The sequence below is a fragment of the Myotis myotis genome, unplaced genomic scaffold (genome assembly GCF_014108235.1).
Source record: "Myotis myotis isolate mMyoMyo1 unplaced genomic scaffold, mMyoMyo1.p scaffold_m19_p_7, whole genome shotgun sequence".
NCBI lineage: Eukaryota > Metazoa > Chordata > Mammalia > Chiroptera > Vespertilionidae > Myotis > Myotis myotis.
Window position 1 is genome coordinate 88,618,285 of NW_023416379.1, and position 19,621 is coordinate 88,637,905.

Consider the following 19,621-nt stretch of genomic DNA (forward strand, 5'->3'; position numbering starts at 1 on the left):
TGACACCAGCTGTAGTTCTAGAAGGGCACAGTCATTGCCACAACCACATCAAAACAAGCAGGGAGCAGGAGAAAGCAGTACTCTCAATTCTCTCTCCTTCTGCTCTCTGATCTCCTGTCTGTGCCTCCTACTGGCCAGATCCATTTGGACACAAGAGACAGGGGGCTGGTTATTCAGTTGGTCTCTAAATTCAAGGACAAATATCCTTATAAGAAGGAGGCAGAAGGAGAATTAAGACAGAAGAGAAGCAGGCCACGGGATCGACGCAGTCACAGAGAGAAGATGATGCGCTGCTGGCTTTGAGGACAAAGAAGGGGACCCTGAGCCAAGGAATGCAGCTCTGGATGCTGGAAAAGGCAAAGACAGCTTCTCCCCAGAGCTTCCGGCGGGAGCACAGCCGCCAACCTCATGATTTTAGCCCAGTACAACTCATTTCAAACGCTGGTCTAGAACTGTAGGAGAATAATTTTGTTTTAAGCCACCAGTTTGTGGCAACTTGTTACAGCAGTAATATGAAAAGTCAACAGCTCAGGACAGAATGTCCACTTCCTCTAAATCCTAAGGACTTGATACTGGATCAAGTTCATTATGTCATGTGACTTCTCACCTGTGAAAATATGGCTTTTGTTCTCCTCACCCCCACACCCAGTTCTCCTGACAAATCCAGACATCAAATTCAGCAGTGGACAGAGCTTTGAACAGTCCTCAGTGGTCCTCAGGCCCTTTGTAAACAGATTTCTGTCAGGCCTGTCCCCACCAGTTTCAAACATATCCAGACACACCCCCACCCTCTGTAATGTACCGTCTATGTTTTGAATAACATCATAAGAAATCTTGAGTCTAAGGCTAAAATCATTTCAGCTTTTCTGACGGTCTTGCTGCCTTTTGTTCTAATCAGTTTTACAATCAGTTATTCTTTCCTCTTCACTAGTCTGTTGATTCTGCAAGACCAGAAACTCTATACCCATTTCTTAATATGCACTTGGCAGTTGGTGTGTTCCAGTCGATGTTTGAGTCTTGCTATTCCACAACAATAGAGTTTTGGAGGCAATAAATAGGCTGGTTTGAGTATAAAGATTCTTAGTACATAGATTCATTATTGAGTGTGCGTTACCATCCAAAATCTTAAAAGACTGTAGCTCTTTGTTTCAGAGAGAGAGAGAGAGAGAGAGAGAGAGAGAGAGAGAGAGAGAGAGAGAGAGAGAGAGAGAGAGATCTCCCCATCCATTCCTAACACATACTAAACTTTGACTTTAGGAATCAGGAATCAGATTGTCCTGGGTTTAAATCCCAGCTTTTCCATCTATCAACCATACAACTTTGGGGAAATTACTTAACGTCTCTAAACCTCAGTTTCCTCAGCTGCCAGACTGATGCTCTGTTCATTGCAGGATTATTGTAGGTGCACATGATGCCTAGCATGGAGCTTGCTTGGAGGGTAGGAAGCATTACAAAAATGATATCCACTTAGTCTATGACTTCTTCCATATTCTCCTTTTTAAAACGGTGAGGCCAAGATTGTGAATGTTCTTTGGGAGCACAAGTGGAGAAGCATACCTTGAAAGAGGCAGCTGACCGTCTACAACCAGGGCCTAGACTACAGTAGAAGGAGTGGGATGAGTCATAAGTATGCAGGGTGAGATCACGTTTTTACATAAAATGTTGATAATTTTTTTGCATTGATTCTGACTTTTCAAAATATTGCATTAAAATACTACTTATCTTGATTACCTACTTTATTGGCACGCTCTTATTTAAATTTTGCACCCAAAGCAATGCTTTATTCACCTGTCCCTAGTCCTGCTCTGCCTACAGAACGTTGTGTCAGTTACATCACGGCCTAAGCACAGGACCAGAACAGCCAGAGAAGCCTGAAGGAAAAGACCTCGGATTTCCCCTGAGTTTGAACTTGTGCTTTCCAAACCCTAGAAACTATTACCTGGCATAGAAAAAGAGCAGACGACGTGGACTACAACTCCCAAAAGGCCGCGCGGCACGGGGCCCTCTCCGATTGGCTGCACGGCTCGGAACCAACGCCGATTGGCTGCGCTGGCCCCGCCCCCGCCCGCCCTGGCCGGGATGACCCAGGGCGGCGAGTCCCGGGCGAGAGTGCTCCCGAAGCCGGCTACTCAGGCGAGTCTCGCCCAGGCCCACAGGTTCCATGGCGGCGCGGCCGATGTCCCGGATGCTGCGGCGGGTCCTGAGGTCCAGTGTCCGGAGCTGCAGCTCAGGGGCTCCCGTGACGCAGCCCCGACCCGGGGAGCCCTCCCAATCTGCGGCGGAGGTGAGCCCGCGCGCCGCATCTGCACCCTCCCGGGGGCGGCTGCCTGGCAAGCTGCCCCCTATGCCCCGAGAAGCACCCAGGCCAGCCTGGGAGGGACGCCTCGTCGCTTATTGGGGGAGGGGAGTGGGGTGCAGTGATGTTTCCTAGATGGACTGCCCGTCTCTCATACTTGGGGTGGGGGAGGGGCTCGCTCCTTGGGGGTCTTGCTTAAGCACCTCCCTGCCCACCAGCCCTGCAGCCCCCACCAGGTCTGAGTGGCCTCCGGGGCTGGGGGCAGGCGGATAGGGCTTTGGGTCCTAGGAGATGTTATCAGTACCCCTCTCAGCCCCGCCCCACGCTCAACCTCTTCCTTAAACATTTCCTCCCCACCCCCCAGCGGACTTGTCTGGGTATGACCAGGTGTTCCTGAGACACCCTTCTGTAAAGTGTGACACTGCCTAGAAATGTCACCTTGGTGCCACCAGTAGTTGTCACCTCGGTGGTCACAGGGCTTTGACTTTCTGTTTCATCTTCACTCCCCTCTGGAGGGTTCAGCCGCATTTAGGGCAGCCAGCCGGGAGCAGGACCTGGGCCCTTCAGGTTAGGGGTTCGGTATCTATCTCTTCAGGGTGGGGAGCCCCCTCCCCCCCACCCCCCCAGTCCTTGACAGCATCCCTGAGTGGTTCCTATAATCACAAGTTTTAAGTTTGCTCTTGTTTTGTGTTTGTGGCCAGAGAATAACTTGGGGAGAAGCATCTCTTTTTATTTGGTGAAACCTTATTTCTAGACCCATCTGGTCCTTCTCCTCCCATCTTCGAGCACAAGCCTTCAAGTCCTGGGGTTCAGCAGCTCCTGCTTCCCCACCACCCTCACTACTGCCCAATGAGGGGGAGCCTAACTTGTGGTCCCCTCTGGGATCCTCAGATAAGACGGTCCAGTTGCTGGGAGATGGAGAAAATGTTCAGTATTCTTGGCCTCTGCACTCCACTGAGGGGAAGTAGGAAAGCCGAGATTGCTGAGAGATCTTTAAACAGTTCCAGAAAAGGGATGTTCCTGCTTCCCCCGCCCCTAGTTCGTTTTAGACCTTTCAGGAGAGGACCTGTGCTAAGTGCGTCAGCCCTCACAGGAAATCATGGAGTCGAGTCTGTAAATCTGAAGAGCAGAGTGTATTTCAGGTGTGAGGGCTTATGGGGTCACAGGGCTGTAAGGGTCAGGAACTGAAACTCTAGTGCCTGTGGGGAGGACGGGGGAGAGCCTGCCCCCACCCTTTCCTTTGCCCCGGGAAGGGAGCTCTTGTGAGCAGGGAGAGCATGGACGGTGGGACAGAGGACCTGGATGTGAGTCCCAGCCCTGCTGCTTCCTAGCTGTGTGAGCTTCACCTCCAAGTGCCTGCTCTTCCCGTTTGTAAAGTGGAATAATAGTGTCTACTCCATCAGGTGGCTATAGGGACTATTGTGTATATACACACACACACACACACACATACTTAGAACAAAGCCTGGCACATGTACGTGCTCTGGTAAGCATGTGTCTGTGGTAATTATTATCTTTGCTGCCACTGGCCCATGCTGTGTCCCGTTAGCCTCCTCCCACCTGGACATTCAAGATAGTCATTCTGTCAACTATTGGACCACAGACCGCCCATCTCGGTCGTTCCCCTCTAGAGTTGTCCTCAGCGGACAGGTTGTCCCTGGAGTGCCGGATGCTCTCCTGCCTTTCTTGGAATTTGCCCACAGCGCTCAGCACGGGGATCTGCCTGCAGTGGAGTCAGCAGATGTTTTTGATTGTTTGCAACCCAAGTGAGGGGCATGGACCGTAGGCACAGGAAAGGGAGCCCCAAGTTTACAGTCTTGCTCGGCCTCCAATTTTCCCTGGCTCCTGGGCTGCCACTTCTTCCCTCTTCCGGTCTTCAAAACCGGAGGCTTGAAGCAGCCTGTCTTTACACAGTGGGGAGGGCACAGAATGTCTTGGAGGCTCTCAAGGTGAGACAAGCCTGGAAGCACATGTGTTCAGCCTATCCCAGAGCCTGCCAGTTGGTGGGAGCAGGGGTGGGGGCCCCTGGACCCCTATCCCCCTTTCCTTCCTGCAGGGTACCTTTTCCCACACCCCGCACAGGGCCTGGGCCCTCTGGTTTGGGATGGGCGCGGGGGTTGCTTGGAGAGACAGAGGGGCAAGCCACTGGGTAGATAACATTTCTGTGTTGGGGTGTGGGTGTGAGAGCTGGCTGTGAGGCTAGCTGAAAGGAGGCCTTGGGGTTGGTCCAAGGACAGGTTGAGCAGCTTCTACAGGTAGAAAGGGTAAGTGGTGGCGTGTGGGCACATGGGGATGTGGGCACGTGGGCACGTGGAAGGGGAGAGATGGCTACCTGCCATTGTGATTGGGGCAGCCCGGACAGTCTTCTCCAGAGGGCTTACCCCAGTCCAGAAGCACTGCACCCCTCTTCCGCCCTCTCAGGCTCCATGTGGGCTTTGTTGGGGCAACAGGGGACCGGTCTCGGGAGCTGGGGCTGCTGCCTCAGGCAGGGGAGAGAGGGACTCCGCAAGGCCACGGCACCCGGCTGTGCAAATGGCTGGAAAGGAGAGATGATGGAGACGGGTTATGAGGAAGGAACTGGGTATAGGAGAAGGTAGGAAGGACAGCAGTGCCTGGCCTGGGGCAGGACACGTGGAGGGAAAGAAGACAGAGGGCAAGCAGGGTGTTATCTGGACTCCCAGCCTGGGCAGTTCTGTAAAAGCTTTGCTTCCGTAAGTGTGACACTCCTCCCCAGGAGCCATAGATGTGTAGACCTCACACTTAGGGTGGGGAGGAGGGGGGGAGGGAGCTGTAAGTGTGTACACCTCACACTTAGGGGGTGGTGAGGGGAGGAGGGAGTGAGGCCGGGGGCTGGGCGCTGTGCTAAGTCCTCTCGCGTGGCAGGAGTTAATTTTGAGGCACCCGGGGTATACATCATTGCAAACTGCTGGTCAGGCAGGGCCACTGATATTTGAGTTTGGCGTGTGCTTTTTCTCCTGCATAACCCTGCTACCCTGTGTATACTCTAGAGCAGTGATGGTGAACCTATGACACGCGTACTCATTTTTTTGGTTGATTTTTCTTTGTTAAATGGCATTTAAATATATCAAAAAAATATCAAAAATATACGTCTTTGTTTTACTATGGTTGCAAATATCAAAAAATTTCTATATGTGACACGGCACCGGAGTTAAGTTAGGGTTTTTCAAAATGCTGACACGCCGAGCTCAAAAGGTTCGCCATCACTGCTCTAGAGCTATTCGGGGGCTGGCCTTTACCATTGAAATCTAATGCCCAAGTGACTAATGCCAGGTGAGGCACGTAACAAACACCTTAGTACCAGCCTGGCCCACACCACTCCACTCTGCCCAAATCTGCCCTGGGCAGGGAGACAAGAGGTAGGCAGGTGGTAGCATGTGGTAGGCTGCTGAGAACCGGTTATTGGCACTGGTACCGGTGGTCCTGGAGGGATCGGACACCACTGTCCTGCCTTGGGTGCTGTGGCAGCAGGTCTGAGTCCCAGCCGTGGGTGGGAAGGCCAGGGCCTCGCAGGACCGGGAAGGGTGGGAGCACTAGTCACGGCACTCACAACTAGTGCTGCTCAAGAATGCTTGATCGATGGTTGCATGCGTGTCAGTAGGAGTTATTTTAAGAAAATGGCAGGAATCGAATATGTAATACCTACTCTCTGCCAGGAACACCGCCCATCGTTAGGTAGAAACGTTACCCACACTTTATGGAGGAGGAAGCCAAGGCTTAAGGAATTTGCTCCACAGGCAGTTAGTAAGGAGCAGAGCCAAGCTTGTAATTCAGGTTTGCCTGCTCTCAAAGCCTGTGCTGGAGCCACAGCCACCAGCCCGGAGTCAACCAGCTGCTGCTGCCTTTGTCCTGGGATGGCTGGGCCGGTGGCCCTCAGGCCGGGCTGCAGGGAGAAAGCTACAGCTCTTCAAACAAACACAACTCCAAAGCTCGCCCAGAGCCATTGGCAGGCTCTGGCCGCGGTGCTAGAAGCTCTGCAGTGATGCTGCCGGGCGGGCAAGCAGAGTTGGGAGCCGCGGTAACACCCCACACCACGTGGGCAGCAGAGGCCAACCCGGAAACGTGTGATGACCCCAGTGCAACTTTCTCTTTGGAGTAGGAGCCTGCCTCTTGGCTTGTTGACACAGTTTGCCACTTGCTACTGACATGTAGTGTAGACACCAGGATACTGAGTCCCACAGGACGACTCCCCAGCTGGGAAGCAGCCTGGTCCAGGTGGGGCCCGAGGAATCTGAGCAGCTGGGGCTTTCTACTTCTGATATGTCTAGCCCTTCCTGGGGGAGGCATTGCTGGCCCCCTGCCTGTGGCTGTGCCCTCTGAGCCCTGGGCTCCTTTGACTGGCACTGGTATTTTTTTCCTCAAGGAGATTTAAGGGAAAGGAAGAAACTAGAAGAACAAAAGTTGGACATGCAGTGTTGGAGGAGAAAAGAGGCCGGGGTGAGGCTTGTTAATATCTGAGAAAGTGGGAGAGGGACAGGGAGAGAGAGAGAGAGAGAGAGAGTAGGAGGCTGGGCAGGTGCTGGCAGTACAGAGTCTAAATGAACCTAGATAAGGTCACTCCAGGTTGCAAAGTGGAAATGGGCCTGCCGCTCCCTGGTCAGAACAGAGCATCTAATTTCCTTGTGGATGCCCCATTACACTGCTTGCTCCCTGATTCTGCTGAGTCACACTCCTTGGCCCTCACTTACTCTCAATTCCTGGATTTATTTTGGCTCCTCCCTCACCCAGCCGCCTCCTCTGTATGTTACCATGAGGGTCAGGAGAGGCATCTTGGCAAGTGAGGAGGTGGGGTCTGGGGTGACTGACAAATTAATGAATTGCAAATAGCTGCTGATGGAGAAGCAGGTGCAGCTCTGCCCTGAATCCCGATTCCCAGGTGTCTGACCTCCTGGGCTCTGGTGGCCAGTGGGACTCTTGGCTCTGAGCGTCCCCTACCCCACCCTCAAGGCTACCGCCGGCAAGGCGGTGGGAGCGAGGGAGGAAGGTATGGTTAGGATGGTATTAGACTGCAGTTCTGAGAAGTGACTGCTGCTCCCTGGCCATGAGTGAGCAGGGTTCCTCAGAGGACAGGGGGAACTGGCCTCAGTGTGGGCAGCGTGAGGGAAGTTTGACGGGAGCACCCCCACACCCTCACACCCTCATTCTTGTCCCTTCTCTCTCCCGAGTAGGGCTGTGGCCCTTGGCCCTGGCTGCACATTAGAGTCACCTGGAGAGATTAAAATCACAAGTGCTCAGAGATCAGATTCACTGATCTCCAGAGGAACTTTTTGTTAAGCTCCCAAGTGGTTTCGCGGAACAGCCGGGGCTGAGGAGGTCACTGGCATCAATGTTTCTCCCTCTCGGGTGCAGGCGAAAGTTACCCTGGACCTCAGGAGGGCCCAAGGCCTTCTGCCTCTTAGATTACAAAATCCTAATCCTAGGTGTTTACCTACGAGCTCCCAGGCCCCTCCCTTGCCCTCCCCCTCAGCTCATTATTCTCTCCTTATTTTACAGCTGGGAAACAGGCCTTGAGGAATTAGGGCGCTTTCCCAGGGTGTAAGGTCACACCTGGCCCAGAAAGTAGGGTTCTTGCCTCATCAGAGCCCTTCCCTTCGGCCTTGGGGATGACTGCCAAGGTCATGATTTCATTGTTCTAAAGGTTCTAAAGAAATGGCTTCTCCTCGCCTGCCCCTCGTACTGCCCCATGCATCTTCTCGGACTCACCCTGTCCATCAGAGGAAGGGATTTAGAACTTGGAATCAGAGACCTGGATTTGAATCCAGTTCTGCCAGGGGTGTTCTTGGATTCTTCATGGAGAAGATGTGGGAATTATTATTATTATTATTTTTTGCACGAAAAATTATTTATTTTTCTTTCTTTTTTTTTTCTTTTTTTTTCTTTTTTTTTCTTTTTTATTGCTTAAAGTATTACAAAGAGTATTACATATGTCTCCTTTTTTCCCCCCTCCCCTACCCTCCAGTGTCTTATGTCCATTGGTTACGCTTATATGCATGCATACAAGTCCTTTGGTTGATCTCTTACCCACCCCCCTTCTGCCCTCCCACCCTCCCCGGCCTTCCTGCTGTAGTTTGACAGTCTGTTCGAGGCAGCTCTGCCTCTGTATCTATTTTTGTTCAAAAGTTTATAATGGTCTTTATTATCCAGAAATGAGTGAGATCATGTGGTATTTTTCCTTCATTTACTGGCTTATTTCACTTAGCATAATGCTCTCCAGTTCCATCCATGCTGTTGCAAAGGGTAAGAGTTCCCTCTTTTTTACAGCAGCATAGTATTCCATCATGTAGATGTACCACAGTTTTCTAATCCATTCGCCTACTGATGGGCACTTAGGCTGTTTCCAGATCTTAGCTATGGTGAATTGTGCTGCTATGCACATAGGGGTGCATATATCCTTTCTGATTGGTGTTTCTGGTTTCTTGGGATATATTCCTAGAAGTGGGATCACAGGGTCAAATGGGAGTTCCATTTTCAGTTTTTTGAGGAAACTCCATACTGTCTTCCATAGTGGCTGCACCAGTCTGCATTCCCACCAGCAGTGCACAAGTGTTCCTTTTTCTCCACATCCTCTCCAGCACTTGTCGTTCGTTGATTTGTTGATGATAGCCAGTCTGACAGGTGTGAGATGGTACCTCATTGTTGTGAAGATGTGGGAATTAATTGAACAGAGAACATTCTTTGGAACTTTAAGATGCTTTGCAGATGTTCCTTCTTGTAGCAATGGTCTCGTCAGCATCTGTCTTGACCCAGGGTTTTGCTCTGAAGGTGGGAGATCAGACTAGATCAGATTTTGGAAAAGGTGAGGCTGGCTGCCTCCTTTTCTCCCCAGGAGCTGTTGGGCCTTCCAGGGACCCTCCAGCAACCTCCTTCCCCTCAGGCCTTAGACAACGGGTGCGTAATTCTTCCTGCAGTGGGTCGGGAAGGATAAAGACTGGAGTAATCTCTGCACGATCATTCCGGCCCCTCCATTCTGCCCTCTTGGGGGCTGGGAGCCTCATTCCTTCTGCAGGTCTCCCAGGTTGTGCTGTCCTCGCCCCTTGGCCTGTGTGCGGGGAGCCCTCCCATGTGTATATCCTCCCCAGCTGCTCCTGTTGGCTTGGCCCTTTGGGTCCTCCTGGGCATTGGGGATGCCCCGGGGACCCCAGCCAACAGGGAGATAGTTAAGGGGGAGGCAGCTTGTGTGACACCCGGAGTTGGTGGTTTTGCTTGGAGCTCTTTCTGCCTCCCATGGTCAAGGGAGGGAAGGGGCAGCCTTGGTTGGAGAGGTAGCTCACCAAGTCCCAGCCATGCAGCGATGGTGCCACGGTGCCTCTCAGTTACCTGTTCCTTCCTGCCTCCTTCCTGGACCTCCTGTCCCAGGGACCTGTCCAAGAGATATCTGTTCCTGGGCAGGCTTCCTCTGAGGGCGGGGGTGGGCATGTCCTGCAGGTGGGGACGCCAACTGATCAGGTCCTTCCCTCAGGCCAGTCTTGGGGGAGCTCCCTCAGGGCTGTGGGACCCACATGGCTGGAAAGGTGAGAGGTGCTGCTGTACAGATGGGGAGGGATGATGTCCCAGAGATAGGCTTCCCCCAGTCGGACTCAACTGGCTCCACTCCTGCAAGTGTCCTCCACTCTGACCTGACCTGTCCCTGCAGGAGCTGTCCAGGCGGAGGCAGTTCCTGAGGGAGCACGCGGCCCCCTTCTCCGCCTTCCTCACTGACAGCTTTGGCCGCCACCACAGCTACCTGCGGATCTCCCTCACCGAGAAGTGCAACCTCAGATGTGAGTCTCCTTCCTGGGCCCTCTCTGCCCTCCCGTTCCTCTGCCGAAATCTCCCCGTGCCAGGGGTCCTTGTCGGTGTCCCCAGTTCCTCTTTCTGACTTCCCCACCGCCCGCAGCCTTGCTTGCCAGGTGGGGTTCAGGACAATATTGGGGTCCAGGCTGAGTTTTATGATCCTGGAAGCTGGATTCTACGTGGGATTAGATTTGAGTAGAGAATTGCTGTTGTGTTTGGGATTGAGATTGGATCTGCATCTCTCACTCCTCAGGGTTCTTCTTCCTCCCTCCTGTTGCCCTGCAGTGCCCAGCGTTCACGACGTGCCAGGGTGCCCTGCTAGACACTATAAACATGAGGCCCACAGCAGGGCCCATGGCCAACACTTGAGCTGTGGAGACACTCCAGTGTCTAGAGAAGTTCATTAACTTGCCCAAGGTCATCTGGGTCAAGATGATGCAGAGTCCTCATTTCATAATCCCACGTGGACTGCCCTGGGGGTGTATCTGCTGCTTGACTTCTCAAGTTTGTTGGCCCTCTCTCCCTTCCTCCCTCCCTTCCTCCCTCCCTCCTTCCCTCCCACCCTTCCTCCCTTCCTCCTTCCTCTCCTCCCTCCCTTCCTTCCTCTGTAGTTCACAGTAAGAAATGTGTTCACTTCATGGCCCAGGAAATATGTGTGTGCATATGTAAATGTTGAACCAAACATATCTATTCAGTCTTAAAAGACCAGTTCTGGAGCCTTCATGACCTTTCACAGATCTGGTCCCAATCCTTGATAGCACTGAGCCACCCAAACTGATGGTGGGGATGGCGCCCTCACCCCCCAGGGCCCACCTCCTTTACCCCATTCTGGTACCTGGCCCTGAAATAGTACCTGAGTTTTCCAACCCATCAAACAGCGCTGACAGTAATCTGGAGTAGAGAGGCTGGTGGTAGCCACAGAGAACAGCGGCTTTGCCAGGCCAGAGAGTACTTCCCAGCCTTTTCACCCCGTGACGCACACACGGAAGGGTAGCTATTTGCCCAAACCAGATGAAATGAGAGAGGGTGAACAATGCCCAGTACTGAGGAGTCAACATTTTGGCGTCCCCCTACCTCAACCTGGCTCAGTCTCTACCTGGCTTATCTTTAACCTGTACCCTCACCGCCCTCCCCCCCCCCCCCCCCCCCCCCCCCCGTGGGGAGGGAGTGTTACCATTTCACAGATGAGAAAGGTGAGGCCCAGAGAGAATCTGGCCTAGGGTCTGTACCACCTCAGATTGACGAGACTTCTTGGTGTCTGGGTGGGGTCAGGAGGAAGTCCTGGCCTGGTGAGGGTGGGCAGGGCACATCATGGGCCTGGCTGCTGTCATCATTCCCCGCGCTCCTTCCCTGCAGGCCAGTACTGCATGCCCGAGGAGGGGGTCCCACTGACGCCCAAGGCTGACCTGCTGACCACAGAGGAGATCCTGACCCTTGCGCGGCTCTTCGTGAAAGAAGGTGTGGACAAGATCCGGCTGACGGGTGGAGAGCCGCTCATCCGGCCCGACGTGGTGGACATCGTGGGTGAGTCTGGCGGAAGCTGTCCCCACTTCTCCCAGCTCCTGCCTCATCCAGCTGGACTTCGATATTACTAATATCGGCAGCATTCATTCATTTAGAGCAGTGATGGCGAACCTATGACACGTGAACTCATTTTTTGGGTTGATTTTTCTTTGTTAAATGGCATTTAAATATATCAAATAAATATCAAAAATATAAGTCTTTGTTTTACTATGGTTGCAAATATCAGAAAATTTCTATATGTGACACAGCACCAGAGTTAAGTTAGGGTTTTTCAAAATGCTGACACGCCGAGCTCTAAAGGTTCGCCATCACTGATTTAGAGCTTTATGCTCACCAGGTCTTTCCACCCTCTGAGATGGGTACCATTGTTATTCCGTTTCATTCAGAAATGAGGCTCAGAGAAGTTCATTAACTTGCCCAAGGTCACAAAGCAAGTAAGTGCCAGAGGCTTGCTGTCACATTGAGACTAAAGTCCTCGCAGGGGCCTGGGCCCACATGACCTGCCTCCCCGCCTCCCTGCCTCCCCTCCTCTCCTCCAGGCACGGTGCTGAGCCTTTGCACTTGCTGCTCCCTCTCTGGGAGCGGAGGGCTCACTGCCTGCTTCAGTCAGGTCCTTGCTCAGATGTCGTCACCTTGCGGAGACCTCCTTGACCACTCTAAGTACATCTCCATACAGACCCTGAAACATAATTAAAAATGAAAAAAATAAAGTACATTTCCACATAGACACTCCAGCTACTCTCTGTCCCTGGAGTTGTCACGCTACAGCCCACAGGCTTAATCTGGGCCACCACCTTTTTGTGTGGCCTGCAAGCAAAGAATTTTTTTTAATGTTTCTGTAGATTGGAAAAGAAAATCAAAAGAATAACATTTTGTGACATGTGAGAATTAAATGAAATCCTAAATTCACTGTCCATTAATGAAGTTTTGTTGGAACATAGCCACGCCTCTCAGTGACATATTTCCCAGGCTGCTTTTGCAGAGTTGAGTAGTTGCAAGGGAGACCATGTGGCCGGCAAAGCCATAGATATTTACTATCTGGTCTTTTGCAGAAAAAGTGTGGCAGCGCCTACTTCACCCCTGTCTTACCTTATTTTTCCCCACGGGATTTGTCTCATTTTGACTTTATGTTATTTGGTTGTATGTGGTTTTTTGCTTTGCATTGTCTGTCCCCTCCACCAACTAGCATGAGAGCTCTGAGTGGGCCCTGGGGCTCTGTGTGGGGCCGTGGGGCTCAGTGGGGGACTGTGGGGCTTTGCTGGGGCTGTGGGGCTCTGAGGGGGGCTGTGTGGCTCTGTGGGGGGCCGTGTGGCTCTCAGGAGGCTGTGGGGCTCTGTGGGGCCGTGGGGCTCTGTGGGGGGCCGTGTGGGGGGCTGTGTGGCTCTCAGAGGGCTGTGGGGCTCTGAGGGGGGCTGTTTGGTTCTGTGGGGAGCCGTGTGGCTCTCAGGGGGCCTTGGGGCTCTGTGGGCCGTGGGGCTCTGTGGGGAGCTGTCTGGCTCTCAGGGGGCCTTGGGGCTCTATGGGAGCCGTGGGGCTCTGTGGGGAGCCGTGTGGCTCTCAGGGGGCCTTGGGGCTCCGTGGGAGCCGTGGGGCTCTGTGGGGAGCCGTGGGGCTCTCAGGGAGCTGTGGGGCTCTGGGGGGGCCGTGGAGCTCTGGGGGGCCGTGGGGCCCAAGGAGGGCTGTGGAGCCCTGGTGGGGGTCATGGGGCTCTTGGGTAGCCATGGGGCTTTCAGGGACCCATGGGGCTCTGGGGGGCCGTAGGGCTCTGGGGGGGCCGTGGGACTCTGTGGGAACTGTGGCAGGGTTTGTTCCAGCTATGCTCCCAGCACCTGAGACCTTGCCTAACACAGGTGGTGCTCACTAAGATTTGTCCAATGAAAGGAGAGTGGTTGAAAGTACAATCTCTGAGGCAGGACATGCCCATGTGTGAGTCCCAGCTGTGCCTCTGACTGACAGCATACCGTTGGGCAACTTTCACAATCTGGACGGAGACGGTACCTGCCTTACGGGGAGGAATGAGGAGGGAGTGCCCTGTAAGGGTGGCCCTGCACCGCTTCTACGCCCCAGGGTCGGGCAGAGAGAAACCTTTGCTCACATGGTTGTAGATGATGAAATCAGAGGAAAATAAGGTTGTGTGTTCTTGATCGTTGAGCTCTCCACCCCCTCACCGCCAGCCCCACCCCAGCTGTTCCAGGTAGGACCTCCCAACCCTCGGCTCTCTGCCTCGTTTTCTGGCTCAGCGAGTGTTCTCTGGAGTGCGTTGTCCTGTCTGGGCCTGTGCTGGGCACAGTGAGCCCCTGACACTGCTGTAGGCAGACGCAGCCCCTGGAGCCTGCCATCTGACAGGGCTCAGGACCCCCACAGCCCTCTCCTTTCCTTCCCCAGGGCCGTCTCCCTCCACCCACCACTGGTCACGGCCTGGGATCCTGCCATTATTTCTGGGCTGGACACCCTGTCCCAGGGAAGCTGACCAGTCTTTCTGGTTGTTCCTCGGAGCTTCAGGGAGAGCTGGGTTCCAGGAAAAGGCTGAACCTGCTGAACTTGGCTGGCTGTCAGGCACAGCCCCCTGGTTCAGGCCACTTCGCGTGCCTTCTGGCCTGGGTTCAACCTTAAGTCCCTGTGTTTCCTGTACATTGTTGTGATGCCGTTGTAATAACCTGGTTATTATTTAACAGGGAAGACCCAATAGTATAGGCATGCCATTTATACAGCTTTGCCAAAAAGTTGCATCTAATATTCTCCAAGTCTCTTCCCAGATGATTGATGGGGGAAGGGACGAGATAAAAGGACATGTAGATGCATGCCCAGTAAGGTCTGAGTGACATGGGAGGATGCTTACCTGTCATACCTGGAAGCTAAATGAGTCAGGGGCTAGAGTAGGCATGGCCACTACCAGTGCAGGAAACCTGAATATTTAAATTTCCAAACAGAGGAAGTTCTAGCTCTCTTTCTCTTTCACCTGTGACTCCTGTTGCAGGGGCCTGTGCTCCCCTGCGCCCACACAGCCATGTGGGACTTTCACAATGGACTAATGGATTTTGATTAGCTTGGATGCTGAACTACACCTGGCTGCACCATGGAGCAGACACTCTGGGCACTGGTCTTGCTTTTGACACTGCTGGAACCCCAGCTGCACTTTTTCCAGGACTGGCTAAGGGGCAGGGAACTTTGGAACCGGAGCAATGTAACTTCATGCAAATAAAGCCTTTTCCCACATCCCATTATCCTGTGTGGGCTTCTGAGAGCTCTTATTTCAGCAGTACCCCGAGCACCTCCACCTCACTCCCATGAGCTATGGGGAAGTTTGATTCCCTGGTAACAGTTATACAGCCACTAGAGGTCCGGTGCATGAATTCGTGCACCAGTGGGGTCCCTCGGCCTGGCCTGTGGAATCGGGCCGAAATCAGCTCTTTGACATCCCCCAAGGGGTCCCGGATTACGAGAGGGCACAGACCAGGCTGAGGGACCCCACCGGTGCACAATTGGGGCAGGGGAGGGATGTGGGAGGTTGGCCAGCCAGGGAGGGACCACAGGAGGGCTCCAGGGTGTGTCCATCCTGATCTGCCGGACGCCAGCAGCAAACTAACCTGTTGGTCGGAGCGTCTGTTCCCTGGTGGTCAGTACACATCATAGTGAGCAGTTGGGTGGCCTTAGCATATTATGCTTTGATTGGTTGAATGGACGACCAGATGACCAGACACTTAGCACATTAGGCTTTTATTATATAGGATAACCACTATCCATAGCCATAATGCTTTTCATCTAGTAGATCTGAACTTCTTTATCTATTAAACAATAACCCAATTCTTGCTTCCCACACACACCTCGGCCTTGGCACTTTCTGTCTTTATGATTTTTAGCTACTTTAAGAACCTTGTATAAGTGAATCATACAGCATTTGTCTTTTGTGACTGGCTTTTTTCACTTAGTATAATGTTCGCAAAATTCATCCATGTTATAGCATATTGCAGAATTTTCTTTCTTTTAAGGCTGAATAATCCATTGTATACATATATCATATTTTGATAATCCATTCATTGGTCAAGTTGGGTTGCTTCCATGTTTTAGCTGCTGTGAATAATGCTACTATGAACAGGTGTAGAAATGTTGGCGGCGGGGGTAACAGCACCAGGTGTTAGACTGGTGGGGTCAGACGGGACCTGGATCAACAACATCAGTACTTGAGTTCTGGCTGGGAAAGAATTCAGAGCCAAGACTCAAACTATAAGAGAACATTTACTTAGAAAAATCACAGAGGTGGAAGAAGTGAGTGATAGAAGAAATGGGTTTAGGAAACAAGTTACAGAGGCAAAAGGAGGGCTTTTGGAGCTTAAAAGTGAGGAAGGTTAAGGGAACATGCCAGGGGGAATGGGAAGGGAGAGGAGGAAGGGAAAGGCAGGGGTGTGCTCCAGGGAAGGAGAGCACGCTAAGTCCTGAGTCCTAACGGTTTTAAGGGTGTAGATTTTAGGGGAGGTCCCAGGGGAAGATCTCAGTAGAATATTCAGCAGATTTCCAGATGTGCCCTTTCAGGGTTGTGGTCTCCACTGATTGGTGCCAAGGTAGGGGGCCGTTATTCAATGCAGCTGGTCCTGAGGTCAGCTTTGGTGTTGCTTGTCTGGTTTTGCTGCTTTTCTGAGCCTGGAGCTGAAATACAACTGAGGCCAGGATGTTATCTCTAGGGAATAAAGGTCAGGGGATCTAAACGGATTGACCAGCAATATGCTAGAGGAGGAAGGGTCACCCTGGACTTGTCTCCCTGGTGACCTTCTGTACCTGTCCCATCGTCCTTGTTCTTACTCTGCTCATCTCTGTATAGCTGCCTACCATAGAAGTATCTCTTTGAGATCCTGCTTTCAAAGAGACAGTGGAAGTGGAATTGCTGGGTCATATGTAGTCCTATTTTTAAACTTTTTTAAGAACCCTCCATACTGTTTTCCACATTGGCTGTACCATTTTAAATTCCTACCAACAGTGACAAAGTTCCAATATCTTCACATTCTTGCCAGCATTTATTATTATTTTTTTGATAGTAGCCATCATAATGGGTATGAGGTGGTATCTCATTGTAGTTTTGTTTTGTTTTTTTCTCATTGTAGTTTTGATTTCCATTTCTCTAATGGTTAGTTGAGCATCTTTTCATGTGCTTATTGGCCATTCATATATCTGCTTTGGAAAAAAAAAATCTTTTCAAATCTTTTGCCCTTTTTCGAGTTGGGCGTTCAGTTGTTGTTATTGAGTTTTAGGGTCCTCTATTATCCTGGATCTTAACCCCTAATCAGATATATAATTTGAAAATATTTTCTCTCATTCTGTGGATTGCTTTTTATTCTATAGTCAGTATCTTTCTGTGCCCACATTTTTAAATTTTCATGAAGCCCATTTTTCTTTGGTTGTCTGTGCCTTTGGAGTCATATCCAAGAAATCGTTGCCAAATCGAATGTTGTGAAGCTTTTGTCCTGTAATTTCTTCCAATAATTTTGTTGTGTTAGGACTTACATTTAGGTCCTTGATCCACTTTGAATTAATTTTTGTATATGGTGTTAGGTAAGGATCCAACTCCATTCTTTTGCATGTGGATATCCAGCTTTCTCAGCACCATTTGTTGAAAAAAACCCAAAACTGTTTTTTCTCCTATTGTATGGTCTTGGCAGCCTCCATAAATAGCATCTGACTATAAATGAGAGGGTGTATTCTAGGCTCTCTGTTCTATTCTATTGGTCTGTATGTCTGTCTTTAGGCCAGTGCCACACTGTTTTGATTACTGTAGTTTTGTAATGTGTTTTGAAATCAGGAAGTGTGTATCCTCCAGTTTTGTTCTCTTTCAAGATTGTTTTGGCTATTCTGGGCCTCTTGAGATTCCATATGAATTTTAGAATTTTTTTTTTTTTTAGTTCTACAAAAAGGTCCTTGGGAATTTGATAGGGATTGCATTAATTCTCTTGATTGCTTTGGTAATATTTACATTTAACAATAAATCTTACAACCCATGAACATGGGATGTGTTTCCATTTATTTATGTTTTCTTTAATTTTCTTCATCAATGTTTTGTAGTTTTCATTGTTAAAGTCTTTCACTTTGGTTAATCCTACGCATTTTATTATTTTTATGCTATTATAAATGGATTGTTTTTATAATTTTCTTTTCAGAATGTTCATTGTGTATCTGTTGAAATTTTAATTGCATAAAATATGTTCATCAAATTGGGGAGAATTAATATCATTTTTATTCATAGACTCACCATCCCACAGACATCTCTCTACTTTGTTTTGCTTTTTGTGCTCCAGGTGGCTGAACCCAAGAAACTACATCACCCAGGGTCCCTTGTCTCTTGGGATCCTGATGGGTTGAGCCCGCCAGTGAGGTCAGGTTATTTTTACTGCTCCCTGCTCTATTTCTACACTGGGTTCTGACAGTAGCTTATTCCCTCTGAGACTAGAACTCCCACAGGGCAGCCTCTCTCCATGGACTCCTTAATTGGACTCCTAGCTTAACTTTCTGTTTATATCTGTCCTTTGGCCTTACATATAATAATGGGTCCCCAATGTTGCTAGTCTGAGTGCTGTACTATTTATTGTCGAGGCCCATAATTCCTTCCATATCTTTGTAAGTAGTTCTTTCAATACAGTCTCTTCATTTTAACTATCTGGGATGAATTCTGTTTTATGCTAGGATCCCAACAGACACAGTGTCATATTTTTTAAGTTACATTTTCTCATTTCATTGTTGATATATCCTCTAACTCTACTGTCAGTGTTATAACATGTCTTTCGATTCTTTGGCGTTTTCTGTGCTAGCAACCATATCATCTGCAACTAAGACAATTTACTTTTTCTATCTATATGCCTTTAATTTCCCTTTCTTGTCCTATTGCAATATCTAGGCTCTTAAGTACAATACTGAATGGTAGTGGAAATAGGAGACTGCTTTTAATGTTTCCTCATGGAACCTGGCCACTTTTTATTTACTTACTTTTTGTTATAATTAAGCTACTTTATTTCTGTTTTTAAAATTTATCTTTATTGTGGAAAGTATTACAGATGCCCTCCTTCTTTTTCCCCATTGACCCCTTCTAGCCTGCACCCGCCCCCTACCCCAGGTCTTCACCACAATAATTAACAAATGACAAGTGCTGGCGAGGATGTGGAGAAAAGGGAATCCTAGTATACTGCTGATGGGAATGTGGATTGGTTAGCCACTATGAAAACCAGTATGGCTTTTCCTCAAAAAATTAAATGTGGAACTGCCATTTGACCCAGTGATCCTATTTCTAGGCATATATCCTACCAACCCTGAAACAGTAATCAGAAATAATATATGCACCCCTATGTTCATAGCAGCACAATTTCTAAGATCTGGAAACAGCCCAAGTGCCCATCAGTAAATGAGTGGATAAAAAAGTTGTGGTACATTTACACCATGGAATACTATGGAGTAGTAAAAAATAAGGATCTCTTACCCTTTGAGAAAGCATGGAGGGACCTGGAGAGTATTATGCTAAGTGAAATAAGCCAATCAGAGAAAGACAAGTATCACATGATCTCACTCATATGTGGAATCTAAGGAAGAAAATAAACTGATGAACAAAATAGATCCAGAGACATAGAAGCATGGAACAGATTGACGAATCTCAGAGGGAAGGGGGGGGGGGGATAAGAGATTAACCGAAGAATGTATATGCATATATGCATAACCGTTGGATGCAGGGAGATTTTAAACTGCTGCTGCAATTTCTTGAGTAGTTACTACACTATTCAAGTTCTCCACTTCTTTTGGAGTCAGTTTTGGTAGATACTTTTTGTATGCAATAAATCAGTACCTATTATTTATTTTTTAAAAGCAAATCAGTGAAGAAAAGATCAGAAACATTTGATTCACTTATGTATTTGTGAATGAAAAAAAAATTATAATGCAAATTCTGTCATTAAAAAACTTAGGTACAAATTATAACATTACAGATAGATAACCTCTTTTTTGTTTGTTTTGTTTCACATGGAAACCTTAAATAAAGAC

At 49.8% G+C, this 19,621-nt stretch overlaps 1 protein-coding gene across 3 annotated transcripts in view; it reads left to right on the forward strand.

The window, feature by feature from the left end:
- Positions 1 to 2,051: 2,051 nt before the first annotated feature.
- Positions 2,052 to 19,621, forward strand: part of MOCS1 (molybdenum cofactor synthesis 1) — a 34,686-nt gene continuing 17,116 nt past the window's right edge. For 2 of the 3 annotated variants that reach the window (XM_036316382.1, XM_036316383.1), the window contains exons 1-3: positions 2,052 to 2,284; positions 9,948 to 10,074; positions 11,444 to 11,611. In XM_036316382.1, coding sequence (XP_036172275.1) covers positions 2,162 to 2,284; positions 9,948 to 10,074; positions 11,444 to 11,611 — 418 coding nt within the window. In that variant the 5' untranslated portion in view covers positions 2,052 to 2,161. The remainder of the gene's footprint in view (positions 2,285 to 9,947; positions 10,075 to 11,443; positions 11,612 to 19,621) is intronic. The other variant, XM_036316384.1, reaches the window with a different exon arrangement.